Source organism: Mastigoproctus giganteus, chromosome 13 (genome assembly GCF_048544385.1).
Source record: "Mastigoproctus giganteus isolate SK-2022 chromosome 13, ASM4854438v1, whole genome shotgun sequence".
NCBI classification, from domain to species: Eukaryota; Metazoa; Arthropoda; class Arachnida; order Uropygi; family Thelyphonidae; genus Mastigoproctus; species Mastigoproctus giganteus.
In genome coordinates, this window is record NC_143587.1 from 8,699,435 (window position 1) to 8,720,269 (window position 20,835).

A 20,835-nucleotide genomic window follows, 5' to 3' on the forward strand; every position below is an offset into this window, starting at 1 on the left:
GATACTGGATGGCCTGGTTGATCCTAGTCTTCCACCTGCTCTCTTCCTTCTCAAAATCTTGAATGCGTTCAAACACACAAGCCCAAGGTCTGTTGTTGTAGTTTTGCCATTACTTAACTCTTTTGGTTTTGTTTGCAAGGACAGAGTAGTAACTCAGTTTCCATTTAAACTTTGTTTTTAATTCACTTTCCAACTTTTACTGTTCAAATACTTTGTTGCTATATTGAAATTTGATTGTTTTTAGAGGAATTGCTACTAAATTTTCATTTTTCCTATTCTCTCAGAGCATTCCCTCTTTTCATTGTATTTTTTATTAATGTTTTAATTTATTGCAAAGTTTTTATAAGAAAATTATTTGAATAGAATACAAAAATGCTAAATTGAAAAGTTTGAGTATATTTAGGAAGGAAGAAAAAATTTATATTTTTAATCATTAATTAAAGTTAGTGTGGGAACATTATTTTTGCAAGTTGCCTCTAAGTTCACATGCCACAACCATTGGATTAAAAGCCAACTTTAGACGATCCTTCTTGTATTTAGACTAAGTATAGTGACCACATACTATACGTGTTTAAAAAATTAGGTGAAAAAAAAAATGTATATGGACTCTGTTGACAGTTTTTATGATATGTTGACAGAGTATGTTCACATTTAATTTTTATAATCAAGTTTTAACTCTTAATATACCTTGCACAAAAAAAAATATATATATATATATATATATAATATAAATATATTGTGAAATTGTGGCAAACTTAGACCAAATAGAAACATCATTCTGTTATTCTCTTCCATCTTTTATTGAAAGGTACATTTCCATTACCTGAGCACCAAATTATCCTATTAAAAGGCACCTGGGGTGGATGGGATCCATCCAGTTATATTAAAGGAGGCAGCAAAGGAAATAAGCAAACCCTTAGCCATAATTATGAGAGCTTCATTGGACTCGGGAGAGGTACCCATAGACTGGAGATGTGCAAATGTGACCCCAATTCACAAAGGAGGATCAAAGGCTGACACAAGTAATTATAGACCTGTGAGTTTACCTTCTGTTCCCGGAAAATTATTGGAGGCACTGGTTAAAGAAGCACTGCAGGATCATCTAGACAAGACTTCAGTTATAGCTCGGACACAGCATGGTTTTGTTAAGGGTAAGTCTTGCCTGACCAATTTGATACTATGATGCAGTCACAAAAGAACTGGATGCAGGGAATAACTTTGATATTATATACTTGGATCTTAGAAAGGCTTTTGATACTGTTGCACATGGAAGACTGGTGCACAAATTGGAACAGTGTGGCATTGGAGGCAAATTGCTGCTATGGATAAAGGGGTGGTTAAGGGGGAGAAGACAGAGAGTGGTAATCAATGGACACTGCTCATCGTGGACTAATGTTATTAGTGGAGTCCCTCAGGGTTCAGTATTGGGTCCATTATTGTTTTCTGTATTTATAAATGACATTGATGATGGTGTATCAAGCTTAATGTCCAAGTTTGCAGATGATACGAAAGTTGGCAGGGTTGTCAAGGACACTAGTGACACTATGCTGCTGCAACAGGATCTGGAAAGGTTGAGCAGATATGGGCTGAGAGGTGGCAAATGAAGTTTAACACTGACAAATGTAAAGTACTACATATGGGAAACAGTAACCGCAGAGCAACCTATCAACTCTGTGGTACTACACAACAGTGGTAGAGAATGAAAGGGACCTGGGGGTGGTTGTGCAGGCAGATATGAAGTTCTCTGAGCAGTGCAGATGGGCTGCAAGAGTAGCTCATGGTGTATTGTCAATGATATATAGGAATTTTTCTAGCAGGGATAAGGAGGTGATTATTCCCTTGTGTAAGGCAATGGTCAGGCCACACCTAGAGTACTGTATACAGGCCTGGAGGCCTCATTTCAAGAAGGATGTAGAGCTGCTGGAACGAGTAGAGAGAAGGGCAACAAGATTAGTGAATGGAACAAAGGGGTGCTCTTACAAAGAAAGGCTTAAGTTTTGCAAATTACAGTGTCACCTCGCTGGTGCCTAGTCTCCAGACTAGGCACCAGCGAGGTGATAGAGGTGTATAAAGCCTTGAATGGTTTGAGCATGCTCAATGCTAATGGGATTCTTCCTCTTGCTCAGAATAATCACCTGAGAGGGCATAAATTCAAATTGAGGAAAGACAGATGTAGGATAGACGTGCGGAAATTTGCCTTTAGCCAGCGGGTGGTTGGTAGGTGGAACAGACTTCCATCCCTTGTCGTGGAAGTTGATAGCCTAAATAAGTTTAAGGCTCAGCCGGACAGGTATTTTGAACGAACAGAGGGGTGAAGTGGAAGTGGTTATTTTTTATTTATTTATTTATTTATTTATTATTTTTTTTTGGCTGATGCTGCATAAGCTTGCTTTCTTGCATCAAATGCCTCTGCTAATGCTAAATGCTAATGCTAATCAAAATAAACTAGTCATAAAAATAAAATGACAAATCAACACGTCTTCAGCAGTGCAAATTCACAACTTCCAACTCAAAGGTTATTTTGAGGGATTATGCTTTTATTTAAGAAACACATAATTGAAGGCAGTGCATTCAGTTCACATGGATGGCTAGTGCAATGTTGAATCAGTTTAGTAGGACATAAGCACTGAGAAAGCAAAAATGAGTGTAGGTGTGTGTTTTAGGCCTAATGAATCTGATGAGTATGAGCAATTGTGCAGAGAAAGAGAGGGGACCAGTAAATCAGAATGTCTTATAATGGTAAATTTTAACTTTCCAGATACTAACTAGAACTTGTGTGTTGGTCACTCACACGCTAGCAAGGCTTTTGTGGATTTATTCGATGAATGTTTTCTACAGTGGCATGTTCGGGAGGCAACTAGAGGGAGTAATACTCTTGATCTGGTTATAAGTAGTGATTCTTCATGCATTAAGAATCTACAGATTTATCTTGGAAACTACTAGGCGTTTCATACCAAGGTTTAGGCCTAAGTGGATGTCAGATGAACTAATGAGACTCATGCCAGAGAATTAAAAAGCATAGGAGGCATAAAAATTATAAGGAGACACAGCAGCCTATGGTAGATATAAGCTAGTCTGTGACAATGGAGGTTAGGCAAGTGAAAGCAGATTATGAGAAATATTTGGCAAAGGATGCAAAGAAAAACAACAAAGACTTTTTTATTTACGAAAATGGTAGAAGGAAGGGGTTGAATCAGATTGTCCCACATGATATTGATGGTGTGACTGTTGATAATCCTGCCCAGCTGACAAACTGAATATTTTGCATCTACATCCACACATGAGGAATTGTCTGGGGAAGTGTAGGGCAGAAGTTTATCAAACTCTAACACCGATTTAAATGATTTTGTAATACCTGAGAGGAAAAAGTGGAAGAGAAATATTTGAAGTTAAACAAGAAAAGCACCTGGGGTGCATGGTAGTATCTGTTCAATTATATAATGGGAAGCAGCAAAGGAAGTAAGCAAACCCTTAGCCACAATTATGAGAGTATCCTTGGGCTCAGGGGAGGTCCCCACAGACTAGAGATGTGCAAATGTATCCCCAATTCACAAGGAGGATCAGAGGGTGACACCAGTAATTACAGACCTGTGAGTTTAATTTCTGTTCTAGCAAAAATAATGGAGTCACTGGTTAAAGAAGTAATGCAGGATCATCAAGACAAGATTGCAGTTATAATTCAGACATAGCATGGGCTTGTTAAGGGGAAATCTTGTCTGACCAGTTTGTTTGGATACTACAGTGTGGTCACAAAGAAACTAGTTGCAAAAAATTTTGATATCATATACTTGGATTTGAGGAAAGCTGTTGATACTGTTGCACATAAAAGACTGCTGTACAAATCGGAGCAGTGTGGCATTAAGAGCAAATTTCTTCTACAGATAAAGGTATGGTTAAAAGGAGTGGAAGAAAACAGAGTGGATATCAATGGACGCTGCTCTTTGTGGACTAATGTTGTTAGTAGAGTTCCCCAGGGCTCGGTGTTTTCCGTATTTATTAATGATATTCATGAATATATATCAGGTGCAATGTCCAAGGTTGGCAGGGTGATTAATGACAGTACAGGAAGTTCCTGTTTTGAGTTTTCGTTTTAAGAGTTCCCAGGTTTAAGAGTTTTTTTTTTTTTTTTTTTTTTTTTTTTCTCTTCAAGTATCAACAAAATCAAAAATATGAACAGTAATTGCAAAAAATGAATGTTAAACATTCATAAATACCACATTTCAAGCCACACACGTAGCTATACATTACAGTATACCCCGATATTAATTTCCAATTAATTACCAATTCAAATCATTAAAATGCACTACACTTTCATCGTTATCATATATTCTGTTATAAGAACCAATTTTGAATGGCTTTGTGATATTTTTCTAAAGCACATTTCTGGAGGTCACGACCATAAAACAATAAAAACAATTTGCACTTTCCAGTTTATTGGGCTTTTCTGTTACTGCAAGCAATTATAAATGAATAGTAAACTCAATGTTATTGCATTTGAGAAAATACCGATAGCTGGAATTATGTGGTTTTTATGTTGGTGAAACATGTTTTCCCCTTTACGGAAATCTTCAATCGTATAAAAAACAAATAAATTTTCAGAATCTTCTCTTCATTCCTTTTTTAAGCTTCGTAAACTTGTTACTATGCCCAAATCGTGTTAGTTGCAATTTGTGCGTTTTTTTAAAAAATGCTTATGCATGCTATTGAAATTTATAAAGAAAAGAGAAGATTATCTTCTCTTATGGAAATAAATGCCTTTTGAAGCATTTCTGAAGAAGACGACTCTTTGTGCAACAAACCAACAAGTGCCGGGCCAATAATGAATGACTAAATGCACACTTGATAAACAAGTGTGCATTTAGTCAATGATGATGATGAAGAATAAACATTCTTTAACAATTGTAAGTCATAAATAATTTCTCTATTATTATAATTTGCTTGATTTTACAGGCTACATTTTCATTTCTTTGGATAAATTAATCATTGTTTAAACAAACTAATTAGCTAACTAATTTCATTGTTCTTAACTGTATAATATCGGCATAGATATTATATAGTTATTCATAATGTAACCCCTATTTTTAACATTGTCTATGGGAAATAAATTCCTGCTTTAAGAGTTTTCGCTTTACAAGTGCACACTAGGAACGAATTAACTCCTATAGTCAGGAATTACCTGTATGCTGATCAATGCTGATGGGATTCTTCCTCTTGCTCAGACTATGCAGATGAGGGGCATAAATTCAAATTTGGGAAGGATGGTTGCAGAATAGATAAATGCAAGTTTGTGCAAGCCAACGGGGTGGTTGATTGCTGGAATGACCTTCCATGTAATGTTGTGGAAGTGGATAGTTTGATTAAATTTAAGGGGGGACTAGACAAAGAGTTGGAGGGGATGGTAGGTGAAATGGGAAGGGTTTTTTTGGCTGATTCTGTAAAAGCTTGCTTTCTTGCATCATTTGCCACTACTACTACCAATAATAATATTAACCTTTCCCACAAAGTTTATTTTGATGAGAGATTTTCTACTAGCACTTGTGATTTGTGTTCATCGAGAGGATGGTATTTGGTGACAGTGTGGGTTTTTTTCCAAAGCTTTTTTCAAATCCTTTTGATTTTTAGATTCACACAGTCCCTCTGGAGTTGTGCTTGTCATAGCATAGATTAGCAACTCAGTCCATACCATTTTCAGGTTTTAGAGATTATTGAAAGGCTACATCCTTTCTTTTTGTTTACTAAGGCCTTTTGCTTCCTTAAAAGTTTGAGAGCTTTGGTGGATGAATGTCTTCTGTGTATATTTTGCATCTTTACATTTAACTCGCATTTAGTTTTTGATAAATCTGCCATTCAGTATTAATATTTTTTTATTTATTTTTTGTAATATAAAGTGGTTATTGGAAATATCTTGAAAAATATCTTCGTAAGGTCATAGAATATATGCCATCGACATTAATGTTTAGTTTTTTCCTAATTACTTTATGAATTTTTGCACTCTGTTATGTTATGTTGTCATTTGGTTTTTAGGAGCATTAGCAACTAAGACCATATTGCTCCGGGAATATGTGGTGGTCATTCCCTGACCTTTCCGCATCCTCCGTATTTGGTGGTGACGGGCTCGAACCCCGGTCTAATCAAGAAGCATGTGCTACGCACTGCTGCTCCTTCCCACCTGGCTACGGAGGCGCCAATTTATGAATTTTTGCACTCTGATTGTCACAGCTGGCAGAGGAGATAAGTTTGTTTTTTTCAAACAAAAATTCTCAACAAATGTTTGTTTTTATTGTGTTTGTTTCATATTTTTAAAAGATTTTTTAAAGCAACCAAAGATGTGTGTTATATATGTATGCTAAGACTACCTATCTCTCTGCTGGATCAGCATCCTGGTAGAATGAAAAGCTGAGCACTAACAGGATATTGCAGCAACCCTGTTGGGACCATACTTCATCTCTTTTGTCAGTTACTTGGAAAATATCTGATTAGTGCAGAATGCAGAAATAAATTCAACTTAATCAAAAACTGATTATATTTTGACTTGCCTTTCAGCACACACCATAGCCAGTATTGCAGTGTATTATATGAGCAGAAGATAGAAATAAGTTTTGTCTGGTTTTGCAGTATATGTTTTTTAATTTTATTTATTTTAAAGTTATTTTTAATTATTTATTATTTTTGAAACACTTTATTCTGCAAATTTTTTAATTTTGAATTTGATTAGCCAGCAGGGATTAGCATATATTTATGATTAAAAAAAAAATTTAATTTTTTATTTTTAGATTCTTTATGACTGGATATCTTCCATTAGGATTTGAATTTGCCGCTGAAATAACGTATCCAGAACCAGAAGGAACATCATCAGGTTTACTCAATGCATCAGCACAGGTGAGATAATTTGAAACTGCTTGTTATTTTTTAGTTTTAATTTTTTTATATATATATACATATAAAATTTCCATAACCCCAGGGGCTCACATCTGGTGAGTATGGGCTTGGCACACCCAGGGTCATGAGCTGGATCTCATCATTCTCTTTCTTGGTGATTCCCTTCTACTTTTCATTTTCTCTCTCTCTCTCTCTCTCAGGGTAACTCGGGAATTTTTTTTTTTTTTGGCTGGTGTAGCATAAGCCTCAGGCTTCCTTGCACCATGTAGTTAATAATAATAATCTAATGTTGAAGTTTTGTACTGATAACTAAGAGGCTAACCCATACCCATGAGGTAATCCCTCATTGTTTGCTGTTAAGCTGTGGCTGTGATGGATGTACCAGTTATTTAGGAGGGTGGAGAATCAGCTAATCCATTTCAGACTTCATTTTTAACAGTTGATTCTTAAACCATTTGTCATGGTCTAATGATAGCAGTAGTTGACTTATTTGGCAATAGCCAAAATTACCTGCTTTATACCAGTTTCATGCATGTTACTGAAAGAGCACTTAGCATATGCATTTTGCTTTCTGAAGTGTTTTCTGGGATGGTTGATTTTTATATTTGTGCTGGAAATTGGAAAAAACCTGGAAAAATTTGGAAATTTAGACATTTTTGTCTTGGGAATATCTTAGTCTCTTCAGTGGCAGAGACAGACTTTTGACCTTCAAGAGCTTGGGCTTATATTCACATAATCCCAGGGGCTCACATTTAGTGAAGTACGGGCTTGACACAGCCTGGGTCCTGAGCTGGATATTATCATTCTTCTCTTTTTTGGTGATTCCCTCCTACTTCTCTCTCTCTCTCTCTCAACTTTTTTTTTTCTTATGGCTAATAATAATAATAATTAGAGATACCTTATCCATGAATTTGCTTAAACTGTAATATTTTAATAGCAATAGCATTATGAGCAAGATGATTCTACTATTTACTTAAAGATTGACAGTTATAGTGACAGCTGTTTCAAGAGTTCTGGTTTGTCATTAGATAAATGAAAATCTTATTCACCATCACTGGTGTTGCCCTGGAACATAGACCAGTATTTCAAAAAAAAGTTGTGTACATAGAACCCTCCTTTTAGCTATGAGGATGTTACATATGCAAAGATTTTGCATAATTTTGAACTGCTTTGCAAAAATTTATTTACATTTTTCATAATATACAATTTTGTAGGTGTTTATGAGTTTTTTTAAAGTCATGTAGTAAGCAGATAAAATAAATTATTTGCAGTCTGTTCTTAATCTTGGACCTGATAGGAGATTGGCAGATATAGATCTCCTTCTGTATCTTGTAATTTTGCATGATTTTTATGGCTTTAGTGTTTTTATGGCTGAAAATGTAGTTTCTCATTGGTAGGAAATTGAGAATGGTAACAAAATATCCAGAACTCTTCCAGATATTGCAGAATATTCTTCTTCCAGGGACAGCCAAAATGCAGGTAGAGAAAGAACATTAATTCATTTAAACACTGTGTCACAAGCTAACTCATTAAGTTCTTCCATTTCCACAAGGACTGAGATTTTATGCAATGTTGAAAATATCTGTGGGAAGAATCATAGTGTAATCATCCACTCTATTTCTTCATAGAAATAGATGGAAAGTAAGTGATCAAAAGCAGATGTGAATAACAAATATTTGTATAATAAAAATTCTTTAGAATTTGTTATTATACACTTATATTAACATGCTGTTTATCTAACTTCCTTCTTTATTCAAACGTGTCTGTTTAAAATACAATTAGAGCACAAAATCAAGAATAATGTTTCCATTATTATTGGTAGTCTTACAATTATTTTACTGCAAAAGTAGGAGGCTACAATGATTCTAATTTTTCTTTCTCTTTGCAATACCAATATTATGATGAGGGAAAAAAGAATCCAGAATATGCACAGACTACTAGCTCTAGGAAATGTAGCAAGAGCCACCTATGATCTGCGGAACTAACTACTTTAACTTATATTCAACAGTGTACTGTATTGAGATGCGTGCCATGAAAATTGAAGCCATACATCAGCAAAGCTTGGTGGGTTGACTATTTTTGATTTTTGTGGTACATTGGTTGGGATTATCTTGGACCTAGAATAAAAAGATTTAAGAATAGAATAAAAAATTTAAACGATTGACCATGTGGTATCTCAATCATGGTAAATTTTTTCTCAAAAATTTACATGGAGCACAGTTTTTTGAATCTATAATTAGTATCATTGTATTGCCTAACTTTTTTTTTTTTACTAGCTTGGTAATACTGATATTAATTATAGCCCGATGAACTTCTAATTAGTGCCTTGATACCACAAATGAATAATTATTATTTCTCACAGCCATCAGAAGTATGTAGGCTTCATTCTTATTATTTACTTTCGGAAAAGATGGCATAACTTTTTGATGATATTTAGATCAAGTGAATTCTCAGGCCATTTTTTACTATTTAGGCATACACACTTTATCATAATACAGTGACAGTATAAAAATTGTGCCTTTCTTTAAGGATACAGATTTTTCTAGCTCCACATCATATGCTCTGTTGTTAATAAAATACTTAATTGAACTCCCATTTCAATGTGCAAACCAGTTTTCCAGAATTTGTTTAAATAAATAATTATCATATTTTAGTGTGGTGAATAGATTGTACGTCGAGAAGGAAGAAACGTATTAACATTGTACTTGATAATAATATATATATTTTTATATCTCATTAATATTTAACCCCAGGGGCTCATATCTGGTGAGTATGGGTTTGGCACACCCAGGGTCCTGAGCTGGATATCATCATTCTTCTCTTTCTTGGTGATTCCCTTTTACTTCTCTCTCTCTCTCCCCAGGGTAATTCTCAGAATTTTTTTTTTTTTTTTTCGGCTGATGCAGCATAAGCCTCAGGCATCCTTGCACCATATAGCTAATAATAATAATAATATTTCTGGTATAGGGAATATTAGGGACAATAAAAATATATTTTTATGACTATCTGTTATGTCATGTTTAACAAGTTTACTGAATGAATTTATTGACTTGTCTTTTTTTTTTTTCCCCCTTTTCTTTTGTTCATAGGTGTTTGGTATTTTATTTACAATGGGATCAGCATTTGTTCTTGAAAAATATGGTGACTTACCATCTAATCTTTGTCTTGTAGTAATGTTAGTAATTGGCTCTATCTTAACAGGTATGTAAAAAGGAGATTTATTTTTTTATGGTTAAGAAAATAACTATATATGACTTGATTAGCATTTATTTAGTTTAAGATCCAACAGTTATTCACAGTTAATCTCAGATGATAAATGTGCATTTCACCAGTGAAAAGTTAATACTACAGTGATACTCTGGCAATTAAACTGTAATTTTAAACAAGTAATTAAATTATGGAAGCCCTCAGAAGTTTTGAATTTAATCCATAATCAGTTGCCGCCTCCGTAGCCAGGTGGGAAGGAGCAGCAGTGCGTAGCACACGCTTCCTGATTAGACCGGGGTTCGAGCCCGTCACCACGAAATACGGAGGATGCGGAAAGGTCAGGGAATGAACACCACATATCCTGGAGCAATATGGCCTTAGTTGCTAATGCTCCTAAAAACCAAATAACAACAACAAACAACCATAATCAGTTCTGAGAATTCCCTTGACCTAAATATCATTAAATGAGTATTCTCCTGAGAATACTCAGAAGAATTCTCATCCTGAGAATACACTCATTGGTAAACACAACATATAAAATGCTCCTGAGAATAATTCTGTTCTGTGTGATGTTTTTACAATTTTTATTCCACTGGTATTTTTTCCCTTTTGCTTGGAAATTTGCTCACAACCAGCCAGTTCCTAAAAAGGGAGAAAAATCCATCTCATCCAGTTATTGTCCCATTGCACTTATTTCTACTCTTTCTAAAGTAATGGAGAATTCCATTAACATCCAACTCTCTATAAATCCTACTATGTGATCAATGATTGCCAATATGGATTCTGTTATTGTCGATCCACTAGTGGTATACTGCCTTATATTAACCATCTATGGACAAATTCAGTGGAAAAGTTTGAAACTCAAGCAGTTGCTCTTGACATTTCAAAGGCTTTTGATTGTGTTTGGCATAAAAATCTTCTAAACAAGTTTCATCTTGTTTAGAAGATGAAACTTGTTTTCATCTTTCTGACTGCTCACTGTGAGTGATGGTAGATGGCTTTCTGTCTTCTAACTTCTCCACTAATGCTGGTGTTCCCAAAGGTTGTTATTTCTCCTACTCTTGTATATTAATGACCTTCCACTGATGGGAGTTTTGCTGATGATAGCACACTGCTTTCCACCTTTCAGTTGGAGAACTTGCCCTCACAAACAGCTTTAACTTCTTGAATATCCACCACCAATTCCTTAAATGCTGGTCTCCAGGTAATTCTCCAATGGGACAAGGCAACTTAGTTAATTCAGTCCTTCTAAAAGTAGTGACAGTATGCTACTGCAACAGGATCTAGAAAAGTGGCAACAGAAGTTTAACATTGACAAGTACAAAGCATATGGGTAGACGTAACCGCTGAGAAACGTACCAACTGTGTGGTTCTATGTTTAGGGTGGTAGAAAATGAAAAAGACCTGGGAATAATTGTGCAGTCAGATATGAAATTTTCAGATCAGGGCAGGCAGGTTGCCAGAGCACTTCATGAGGTCTTGTCAATGATATACAGGAATTTTGCTAATAGGTAGGAGGAGGTGATTATTCCTTTATATAAGGCAGTGGGCAGGCCACACCTTGAGTAAATCCAATACCAACAACAGCCACACCTTTGAGTACTGTGTACAGGTCTGGAGGCCTCATTTTAGGAAGGTTATAGATTTGCTTGAGCATGTACAGAGAAGGGCAAAAATATTGGTGAGGGGAACAAAGGGGTGCTCTTGCCAAGAAAGGCTTAAATTCTGCAAATTACAGCATCTGGAGACTAGGCACCTTCCAATTCAATTGCCACTGATTGAGGTGTATAAGGCCTTGAATAGGTTGAGCAGGCTCAATGCTGATGCGATTCTTCCTCTTGCTCAGATTAATCGTGTGAGGTGGCATAAATCCAAATTGAGGAAGAATAGTTGTAAAATAGATATTTTTGGAAATTTGCCTTTGGCCAGCAGGTGCTTGATTGCTGAACAAACTTCTATCTGTTGTAGAAGTTGAAAGCTTAAATAAACTCAAGAAAGAAGTGGACAAATTTTTAGAGTGAATGGTTGTGTGAAATGGGATTTTTTTTCTGGCTGATGCTCTATATGCTTGCTTTCTTGCAGCATATTCAACACTCAGATTTCTAGATAAAATCACATATCTTTATTGGGATTACCCTGGACTCTCTCTCTCTCTCTCTCTCTTGTCATAAGCACATTGCAAATATTGCTTCCTGTGTATATAAAAAACTGGGATTTCCCTTTTTCTTTTGTGTTAGTTTTTTTTTCTAAACAGCTACTCACTCAGCAAATCTCAGGTCCACCCTACTGTGGAATATTGTTCCCACACCTGGAATGGTGCCTCTATAACCTCAAGTTTCTGGACTCCATTCTACCCATACATTAAACTAATGTATAGTTAGAATGGAGTCCAGAAGCCTGAGAGAGGTTATGACTACAAATTAACTAATGTATTGTTAGTGTTCAAAATAAGGTAAAACTATAAAAATAAGTTTTCTTAATTTTATAATTTATTTTCATTTGTAGAATTTTACCCTGCCAAACATAACCGTAATTGAGCATTAATTGTCACATTACTGCACATGTTATTTCCAGGTTATCCTTTAATAAAATACCATAAAAGGAGCTTAGTTGTACAATGTTAATTTTTGGAATACAGTTCTTAATAGGATGTTCCCTTATAATTCTGACATTTTATTACTAATTCTATTATAAATTGTAATTTTTCCATCATGTATTATTTAATTCTTTATTAATTTCTAACTTATCTGCAAAAAGATCCAAGCCTCCTAAAAACTTCATTATTTCATAGATGTACATGTTAGTAAATTGATAAGAGGAGTTTACCTCAATATAGTACGTGGAACACTTCCGTATGATACCCTCCAGAAATTAAAACGGAAAAAACGAAAAAATCGACAACTTACCGGTACATTAAAGTAAAATATAAATAATTAAAGTGAAATATAAATAATTAAATAATCAATTTAACACAATTCAAAATCAATTCAAAACAATTAAAATTCAAATTAACGCAATTAAAAGAATCTAACGAAAATATTCAAAACGATTTTCCTTCCTGAAGCTGACAATGCTTTTCGACCGACTGTCGTGATCACAGGAATGAAAATTTTCGAATCAGGCTAAACCTGCAACTTAAATAGTGATTATGTGTCTTCGCGCATGCGCATAAAGGTCCACGCATCGGAGATCAAATATGGCCGCCGAACATTAACAGAATTCTCGTGTAATTTAATTTCAACGGTTTCTGCAATTAATAGTCGCGTATAATTACGTTGAACGTTAAGTATTTTGGCCTCGTTAAATAAAAAAGTATGTTTTTCGTTAATGGCATGAAAGGCTAATTCTGACGCTGCTGAACGAGAAGCACGAACAGAGGCTTCGTGTTGATTTACACGGATATTAAGAGAAAACCGCGTGGAACCCTGATAAGACGAGTCGCAATCACCGCAAGAAATGTTGTATACTAGATCATTAATTTGTGTTGCGAACGCCGAAAGAACCGAGCGATTGTTCAGTATAGTGTGTAACTTCCGTATAGGCCTAGCTATAATTTTAAATTCGGTATCTTTAAAGAATCTGTTAAGCTGTTTGTGCCACTGTTCAACATATGGGACAGAAATAAAGTATTTTTTGATATTACTATTGTTGATTGGTGCAGTATTTTGTATCCTATCCTTAGCTTGTACCCTAATTCGATTTATTGTGTTAATGGGATAACCCCTGTTCAAGAATCTGCTAGTTAATATTTGTATTTCTGAGTCTAAAGCAGAATCCGTCGTTGAATATTTATAGGCATTTAGAAATTGATTAAAGATAATCGATCTTTTGTAGGTGAACGGGTGGTAGCTATTATAATGTAGAAGCATACCGGTGTTTGTGGGTTTTCGATAGATGCTAAATTGTATTTTGTTCGAGTCCCGGGTAAGCGTGAAATTTAGAAAGTTTAATGACTTAGTATCCGTATCTTCCCTTTCCAATGTAAATTTGAGTCTAGAATGAATATTGTTAAACGAATGTAAAATATCTTGGATAGTACTACTATCGGTAATAACTAGAACATCGTCTAAATACCTCCCATAGTATGTGATACGGGGACGAAAAGGTGTCAAATGTATCTGCTCAATCGTTGAGAGATAGATCTCTGACATTAAGCCACTCAGGCTCAAACCCATTGGTAATCCAAAAATTTGTTTGTACACCTTGTCTCGAAAGGTGATGTAGTTAGCCTCAACTAATAGTTTAATTAAGTGAAAAATCTCCTTTATAGGCAGCTTCGTATAATTAATCGGTGTCGAGTTTTTATTTAACATATCCCAAATAATATCTAATGTGTATTCAACGTTTACATTCGTATATAATGATGTAACATCTAATGAGAATAAATTGTCATTGTCGCCGAGTTTACAGTCCTTAAGATTATTAAATAATGTATCGTAATTCTTAATCCCAAATTGTATAACCTGTCTAAAAGGTTTTATAATGTTATATACATGTGTGGCTAAGGCTGAAAATGCCGAGTTCCTGTAGGAAACAATAGGTCGAATCGGAAATCCAGGCTTGTGTAATTTTACCTGACCAAAAAGTGCAGGAATATTGTATGTTCTGGACTTCAATTCCTTCAACTGAACCATAGTAATGTAGTCGTTTTTACGATATGTGGTTAACGTTTTATTGTATTGATTTACCAAATTGGTAAACAGTGTCGGGTCCACTTCACAATAAGTGGAGCTATCAGATACAACTGAATCTAACTTATTAATATAATCATGTTTATCTAGTATTACCACTGTATCTCCTTTATCTGCCCTCTGTATAATAATGTCCTTATTTTCTCGAAGTTCTCGTAAAGCTGAACTGTCATGTGTATTCAATTTAGGAAGTCGTGTTTCTTTTATGTTATTCACTACTTGGTTAACTTGTTGAATAAATACATCTTTTTGTGGAACACTACGAAGTCCAAATTCAAAATCAATTACGCATTGTTTTTTTGGCAGCTTTCGAGGTGGTAAATTATAATTTAATCCTTTGGATAAAAGTGAAATCTGGTCCTGCGATAGTGTACACGAGGAAAGATTTGTAACCTGTTGATATGTCGGTTCGTTGGATACTGGGTGAGGGGGTGTTCGTGAATTAGCCGACATATTCTGTGGTAGTGCGTTATGTGTCTGTGGGGGGGGATGTCACCCAACTCGTGTGAACTTGGTCGCAAGCTCGCGACAATGTGTTAGAATTCGTATGAACGTGTCTTGAACTATTCGATAATGTTTGCAACTTATTAACGTGTCTGTTTTTTATTTCTGAGGCTTGTGCTTCCTGTCGCAAATCTATGGAGGTCTTCAATACAGACCAATCGTTCGGATGTAGATAATTTTTTTAAAAAAAAATTATCTACCTCGCGATAAATTAAAAAATTATCTACATCCGAACGATTGGTCTGTATTGAAGACCTCCATAGATTTGCGACGGGAAGCACAAGCCTCAGAAATAAAAAACAGACACGTTAATAAGTTGCAAACATTATCGAATAGTTCAAGACACGTTCATACGAATTCTAACACATTGTCGCGAGCTTGCGACCAAGTTCACACGAGTTGGGTGACATCCCCCCCACAGACACATAACGCACTACCACAGAATATGTCGGCTAATTCACGAACACCCCCTCACCCAGTATCCAACGAACCGACATATCAACAGGTTACAAATCTTTCCTCGTGTACACTATCGCAGGACCAGATTTCACTTTTATCCAAAGGATTAAATTATAATTTACCACCTCGAAAGCTGCCAAAAAAACAATGCGTAATTGATTTTGAATTTGGACTTCGTAGTGTTCCACAAAAAGATGTATTTATTCAACAAGTTAACCAAGTAGTGAATAACATAAAAGAAACACGACTTCCTAAATTGAATACACATGACAGTTCAGCTTTACGAGAACTTCGAGAAAATAAGGACATTATTATACAGAGGGCAGATAAAGGAGATACAGTGGTAATACTAGATAAACATGATTATATTAATAAGTTAGATTCAGTTGTATCTGATAGCTCCACTTATTGTGAAGTGGACCCGACACTGTTTACCAATTTGGTAAATCAATACAATAAAACGTTAACCACATATCGTAAAAACGACTACATTACTATGGTTCAGTTGAAGGAATTGAAGTCCAGAACATACAATATTCCTGCACTTTTTGGTCAGGTAAAATTACACAAGCCTGGATTTCCGATTCGACCTATTGTTTCCTACAGGAACTCGGCATTTTCAGCCTTAGCCACACATGTATATAACATTATAAAACCTTTTAGACAGGTTATACAATTTGGGATTAAGAATTACGATACATTATTTAATAATCTTAAGGACTGTAAACTCGGCGACAATGACAATTTATTCTCATTAGATGTTACATCATTATATACGAATGTAAACGTTGAATACACATTAGATATTATTTGGGATATGTTAAATAAAAACTCGACACCGATTAATTATACGAAGCTGCCTATAAAGGAGATTTTTCACTTAATTAAACTATTAGTTGAGGCTAACTACATCACCTTTCGAGACAAGGTGTACAAACAAATTTTTGGATTACCAATGGGTTTGAGCCTGAGTGGCTTAATGTCAGAGATCTATCTCTCAACGATTGAGCAGATACATTTGACACCTTTTCGTCCCCGTATCACATACTATGGGAGGTATTTAGACGATGTTCTAGTTATTACCGATAGTAGTACTATCCAAGATATTTTACATTCGTTTAACAATATTCATTCTAGACTCAAATTTACATTGGAAAGGGAAGATACGGATACTAAGTCATTAAACTTTCTAAATTTCACGCTTACCCGGGACTCGAACAAAATACAATTTAGCATCTATCGAAAACCCACAAACACCGGTATGCTTCTACATTATAATAGCTACCACCCGTTCACCTACAAAAGATCGATTATCTTTAATCAATTTCTAAATGCCTATAAATATTCAACGACGGATTCTGCTTTAGACTCAGAAATACAAATATTAACTAGCAGATTCTTGAACAGGGGTTATCCCATTAACACAATAAATCGAATTAGGGTACAAGCTAAGGATAGGATACAAAATACTGCACCAATCAACAATAGTAATATCAAAAAATACTTTATTTCTGTCCCATATGTTGAACAGTGGCACAAACAGCTTAACAGATTCTTTAAAGATACCGAATTTAAAATTATAGCTAGGCCTATACGGAAGTTACACACTATACTGAACAATCGCTCGGTTCTTTCGGCGTTCGCAACACAAATTAATGATCTAGTATACAACATTTCTTGCGGTGATTGCGACTCGTCTTATCAGGGTTCCACGCGGTTTTCTCTTAATATCCGTGTAAATCAACACGAAGCCTCTGTTCGTGCTTCTCGTTCAGCAGCGTCAGAATTAGCCTTTCATGCCATTAACGAAAAACATACTTTTTTATTTAACGAGGCCAAAATACTTAACGTTCAACGTAATTATACGCGACTATTAATTGCAGAAACCGTTGAAATTAAATTACACGAGAATTCTGTTAATGTTCGGCGGCCATATTTGATCTCCGATGCGTGGACCTTTATGCGCATGCGCGAAGACACATAATCACTATTTCAGTTGCAGGTTTAGCCTGATTCGAAAATTTTCATTCCTGTGATCACGACAGTCGGTCGAAAAGCATTGTCAGCTTCAGGAAGGAAAATCGTTTTGAATATTTTCGTTAGATTCTTTTAATTGCGTTAATTTGAATTTTAATTGTTTTGAATTGATTTTGAATTGTGTTAAATTGATTATTTAATTATTTATATTTCACTTTAATTATTTATATTTCACTTTAATTATTTATATTTTACTTTAATGTACCGGTAAGTTGTCGATTTTTTCGTTTTTTCCGTTTTAATTTCTGGAGGGTATCATACGGAAGTGTTCCACGTACTATATTGAGGTAAACTCCTCTTATCAATTTACTAATATTATTACCAACGTAGAACATATTGAGTAATACAGCTCTGATTCATACTATCTAATAGATGTACATGATCTCAATGATATCCATTTCCACTTACAGACTGCCAAGCTACACTTAGTTTTTCTGGCAGAATCCCAGTTGTTGGTTGTCTCAATCACTGCTCATCTTAGTTGTGCTGATTATTTTCTGTGCAGTTCCTTTTACTTCAAAGGTGGTACTTGTGTGCATGGCTGCTGATATTTCCTGTTAAAGACAGTAATTTGGTATCTTCTCTGGCTTAAAATCTCTTTACTCCATTTTGTCAAATTCATCTGTTTCCTCGATCATGCTTCCAACTCCACTAATAACTTGCAACTCTGACTTTTTTTCTTTCTTTGGAATTTGACATTCTCCAGTCCAGTTTTCCTAACAATGAGGTAATTTTCATTGGCAACTTTAACATTCACAATTTCATCTAGCTTCGGTTTTCTAATCACATGGACTGAGCTGGTCGAGATGCTGAGGCTGTTGCAATGACTGATGACCTCACACAGATATTCATTCATCTACCAGAATACCAGACAATCCTAACCACACACTCAATATTCATGATGTTTTTCTCCCAAACAACCATTCAAATTACACGGTCAACATTAGGGGACGTCTAGGCATCTCGAATCACAACTTGTTCTCTTCTCCAACAGAGCAAAGCATATTTCTCATAGGCTTTCTCAGTCTGTGTTTTCTGGCATTACAAGATTGCAAAATGGAATGATCTGAGAGATTTATTCTTTTCCTTGCTTGGATTACTATTTTAAATCTTGTAATGCCAATATTAGCTCACATCAAGTTAGTGAAATTATTCTTCCAGAGATGAAACCTTTTATTCCACACTCCACCTCAAAATCTTGTCCTTTATCTAAACCTTAGTTTTCAAATAAATGTGCTAACACTGTTCAATAGAGAATGTTGCATATTGAAATTGGCTCACACCCAAAACAGTAGTTAATCAGTTCAAACTAAACCTTGAACAGGCTAAAAGTAGAAAACTTGCATCTTGTAAAATTGGACTTGAGCATTCTGTTCTCTTGCCAAAGCTATTGGCTGCAACTTTTGGCCACATGTACTCCCAGCTCCATTGCTAAAGGTAAAGCCAACTTACTAGTATCCTACTTTTCTTCTAACTGTTGTATTGACAATCTAGATAAACTACCTGCTGCTGTTCCCAGTGTACTCTACTCAATACCTCTTGTGGTCTTTCATCAAAAAGATACCAGAATTTTGAAGTCTTGATACCAAGACAGCAATTCTCCACTTTTTCTCAAAACTTACGTTGCTGTTTTATGTCATCTTTTCACTTTCTTACATTGATTTTTTTTTTTTCTTTCAAATTTTCTGCTTGAAAATTTGCTCATCTACAGTCAGTTCATAAACAGGTGACAAGTCCCTTCCATACAACCTTCGTTCCCATTGCACTTACCTCTACTTTCGAAAGTAATGGAGGGATCCATTAACTGCCAACTCCTAAATTATCTCAACCTATCATCTGATCACCAATATGGATTCCATCAGTGTCGATCCACTAATGATGTATTTGCATGTTACTGCCCTCTGGACAAATTCAATGAAAACGTTTGGCGAAACTGAAGCAGTTGTTCTTGACATTTCTGAGGCTATGCCCCCTTAACCAAAAATTTGAAATTAAAGAAACAGAAAGCGTTCTTAAAAAAACCCTCAAAAGCCCGGTCACCATGCCCCCCCCAACCCCCACCATCGATGATACTTGGATATGCCACTGGTTGACATAAATATTGTGATAATAGTGTATTCTTAAGAAAGTGATCTCCAAAATTTTTAAATCTGACAATTTATGAATAAAATATTTGTTAAATATTAAAAATAGCTAAATATGTTTAGCAAAGGAGTTTTAAAGTTATATTTTAATGCTTTTTTTTTTTTTTTAGGTTTTGTTAAGTCAGATTTACGACGCCAGAGGGCAGCTCAGGATCCACATGCAAATGCTTCAGTGAACAAATTGTTGAATCCTACATGAAGTGCTTATCTGGAGCAAAGAAACTAAAATCACAGCAGAGTTAAACTCTGTTGTACTATTTCTAGTGCCCAAGAATATTTTTTATGTGAACTAAATGTTTGTGTATATGTAAATATCAGAGTTTTTGTATTAATTTTTATATAACTGTTTTTTTTTTTTTAAAGTTTAATATTGATGTGTTTAGGGAATGTAATGCCATTGTTTGTTAATACTGGAATACATATTCTATAGTGAAGTACTCTTATGCTGCCAATTTCATATAAAGGTTTATACTTCTCTTTACATGATCTGAAAAGTGATATTAACTATCACTGCTGGCAACATACGTTATTTAATTAATTAAAATTCTAATTAATTTGTTGAAAATATTTCTAATATCAAACTTGGAGATGGGGATGAAACTTAAATATGATATGGGCTCGAGTTGACCTTGTGTCATTTAGAAATTTTTCCATTAGTGAAGTATTAAACTAATCCTGCTTAACTACAAAGTTTATTGTAGTTAAGCAGGATTAGTTTTGGAGCATGTGTTCATATCTCAGTCCTCATATCTTCTTCAGAGTTTGATGGCCATAACAATATTTCTTGAATTGGGAATCAATAATGCCATGCCTTTTGAATTATGCTATGACCATCTTTCCTTATTTGTAATTTGTATTGAAAATACTTTTGGCTTTGGGAGCCACAATAATATGAAAAGTTCTCCAAAACTTCA

At 35.0% G+C, this 20,835-nt stretch overlaps 1 protein-coding gene across 1 annotated transcript in view; it reads left to right on the forward strand.

Moving 5' to 3' along the window:
• The window catches only part of HisT (Histamine transporter), a 104,246-nt gene extending 84,059 nt beyond the window's left edge, over positions 1–20,187 (forward strand). The window contains exons 8-10 of the mRNA XM_090387871.1: positions 6,774–6,879; positions 9,969–10,080; positions 20,032–20,187. Coding sequence (XP_090243997.1) covers positions 6,774–6,879; positions 9,969–10,080; positions 20,032–20,120 — 307 coding nt within the window. The 3' untranslated portion in view covers positions 20,121–20,187. The remainder of the gene's footprint in view (positions 1–6,773; positions 6,880–9,968; positions 10,081–20,031) is intronic.
• The last annotated feature ends 648 nt before the right edge of the window (positions 20,188–20,835 follow it).